We start from the raw sequence: 1,711 nt of genomic DNA, 5'->3' as shown, positions 1-1,711 counted from the left end.
CCTTCCCGCTGCACGTTCCCGCGGCGCGTTCCCGTCGCCTTCCCGCTGCACGTTCCCGCAGCCCGTTCCCATCGCCTTCCCGCTGCACGTTGCCGCCTCCCGCAGCTTTTCCCAGCGCTCTCTCTCCCCCCGCAGCCAAGAAGCTGCCAAAGAGCGAGCCGCAGAGCACGAGCGGCGCGGCCGGGCGGCCCCGCGGCGTCGACCTGCACGAGCAGAGCCAGCAGAACAAGAGCCAGTGCTGTAGCAACTAAGGGGCGGCGCGGGAGCCAGAGCGAAGACGTCACCTCCGTCCCCGTCCAGCACCCCTCACCTCCATAACGGCACCGAGACCCCGTCGGAAGCAGAACCCTCCCGAGAGCTCCGTCTAACTGCACTTTTTAATGCTTCGAAACCACCACCCGTTACCACCAGCCCGATGGCAGTGGAACTAGATCRGCCGGGGACTTAACTTCCAAAAACAAACTCTTCTTCACTTTGTATTATAGGTGCAAATAGCGACCTGATTCTGATTCCTCCCTCGCTCTCTCTCCGTGTGCCACCTCTCCGCTTTGGTAAATCCGTGTCCGCGGGCTCGTGACGTCTCTCCTCTGCCCTCCCTTAGAGCTGGGGCAGGGAGAGACGCGAGGAGGTGGCACCGTCATCCTTAGCGGGTCACTTTGTGCTGAGCAAGTTGGAACCAGAGACTTCCAGGAACCGTGGGTTTCTTCCGAGGGCTCTGCCATGGGTTTATCTTTGTGTTTTGTTTTCTCCTGGTCCTTCCGTTGGGCTGCTCGGGGGGGGAAAGCTGCAGTGTCCTTAATTGCTTCCTCGGTGGCCTTTGTTTTGCCGGCGGCTCGGAAGTGCCTGGGACTTCCCACGGGAAACGGGGGCRCTTGGGTAGCTGGAAGGTTGTGAGCCCGAGCGCCGGGGGCTCCGGGGGCCCCGCCGGGCTCTGCTCCACGGTTTGTCCCCAAGGGGACCCCCGGGTCCCTCCTCGCGCCCGGCGCCGCGGGCTCTGCACTTTAGCCATGGCCGATGCACCTTGTTCTGTTGCGTTTCCTCTCCCTGCTGGGGTCCCGCTCCCCCCGGCCCCCCGCGCTGCCCGGGGGCTGCAGAGGCAGCCCGGCCTCCTCGGCGGGACCTCACCGGGCCCAGGGGCCGCACGGGGCGGCCGGTGTCACCCGGCCGGTGTCACCCGGCCGGTGTCACCCGGCCGGACCTGCGGCCCCGACCCTGCTTGCGCCCGCGCGGCTAATTGCACCCAATTAGCGCACCCGGGGCAGCGGCTCTCTAGAGGGCAGCAGCGCCCGGTGCATCCTGCAGCTCCCCGCTCCCGCTGGGATTTTCCACGGAGCCTTCGGCTTTGCCCCAGGGTGGGGGGGTCCCACCTGGCGCCTTGGGCCTCAAAGCCCCCTGGACCAAATGGGACACTGCAGCCTTCCGGAGTCTTTTGGTTTTCCCCCGCTCTGCTCGACCTCTGCTCTTTTTTTTTCTTTGGTTTTTCCTTTGCGAAAGCTCCTCCATTGCATTTAAAATAACAATCATGGTAACAGAATTCAACTGCTGATTTACCGATGTATTTAATGTAAGTATATATAAAAAAAAAACCAAAAAAACACCCAAAAAAAAAGGAAGAAAAACCCTCCGTGTGTCCGTGTGGTCCTTGGAAGTGACTGGGGGGGAGATGGCACCAGCATGGGGAGCTCCCCAGCACCCAAGGGTGACTCTAGCA

At 62.3% G+C, this 1,711-nt stretch overlaps 1 protein-coding gene across 1 annotated transcript in view; it reads left to right on the top strand.

The window, feature by feature from the left end:
- RAB5B (RAB5B, member RAS oncogene family) overlaps nucleotides 1-732 on the top strand; it is a 3,095-nt gene extending 2,363 nt beyond the window's left edge. Inside the window, exon 2 of the mRNA XM_026048920.1 lies at nucleotides 136-732. Within this exon, the coding sequence (XP_025904705.1) occupies nucleotides 136-251 (116 nt within the window). The 3' untranslated portion in view covers nucleotides 252-732. The remainder of the gene's footprint in view (nucleotides 1-135) is intronic.
- The last annotated feature ends 979 nt before the right edge of the window (nucleotides 733-1,711 follow it).

The sequence above is a fragment of the Nothoprocta perdicaria genome, unplaced genomic scaffold (genome assembly GCF_003342845.1).
Source record: "Nothoprocta perdicaria isolate Ctin4 unplaced genomic scaffold, notPer1 scaffold_583, whole genome shotgun sequence".
NCBI lineage: Eukaryota > Metazoa > Chordata > Aves > Tinamiformes > Tinamidae > Nothoprocta > Nothoprocta perdicaria.
The sequence above is the reverse complement of the archived record's forward strand: the minus strand, read 5'-3'. Positions and strand labels throughout refer to the sequence as shown.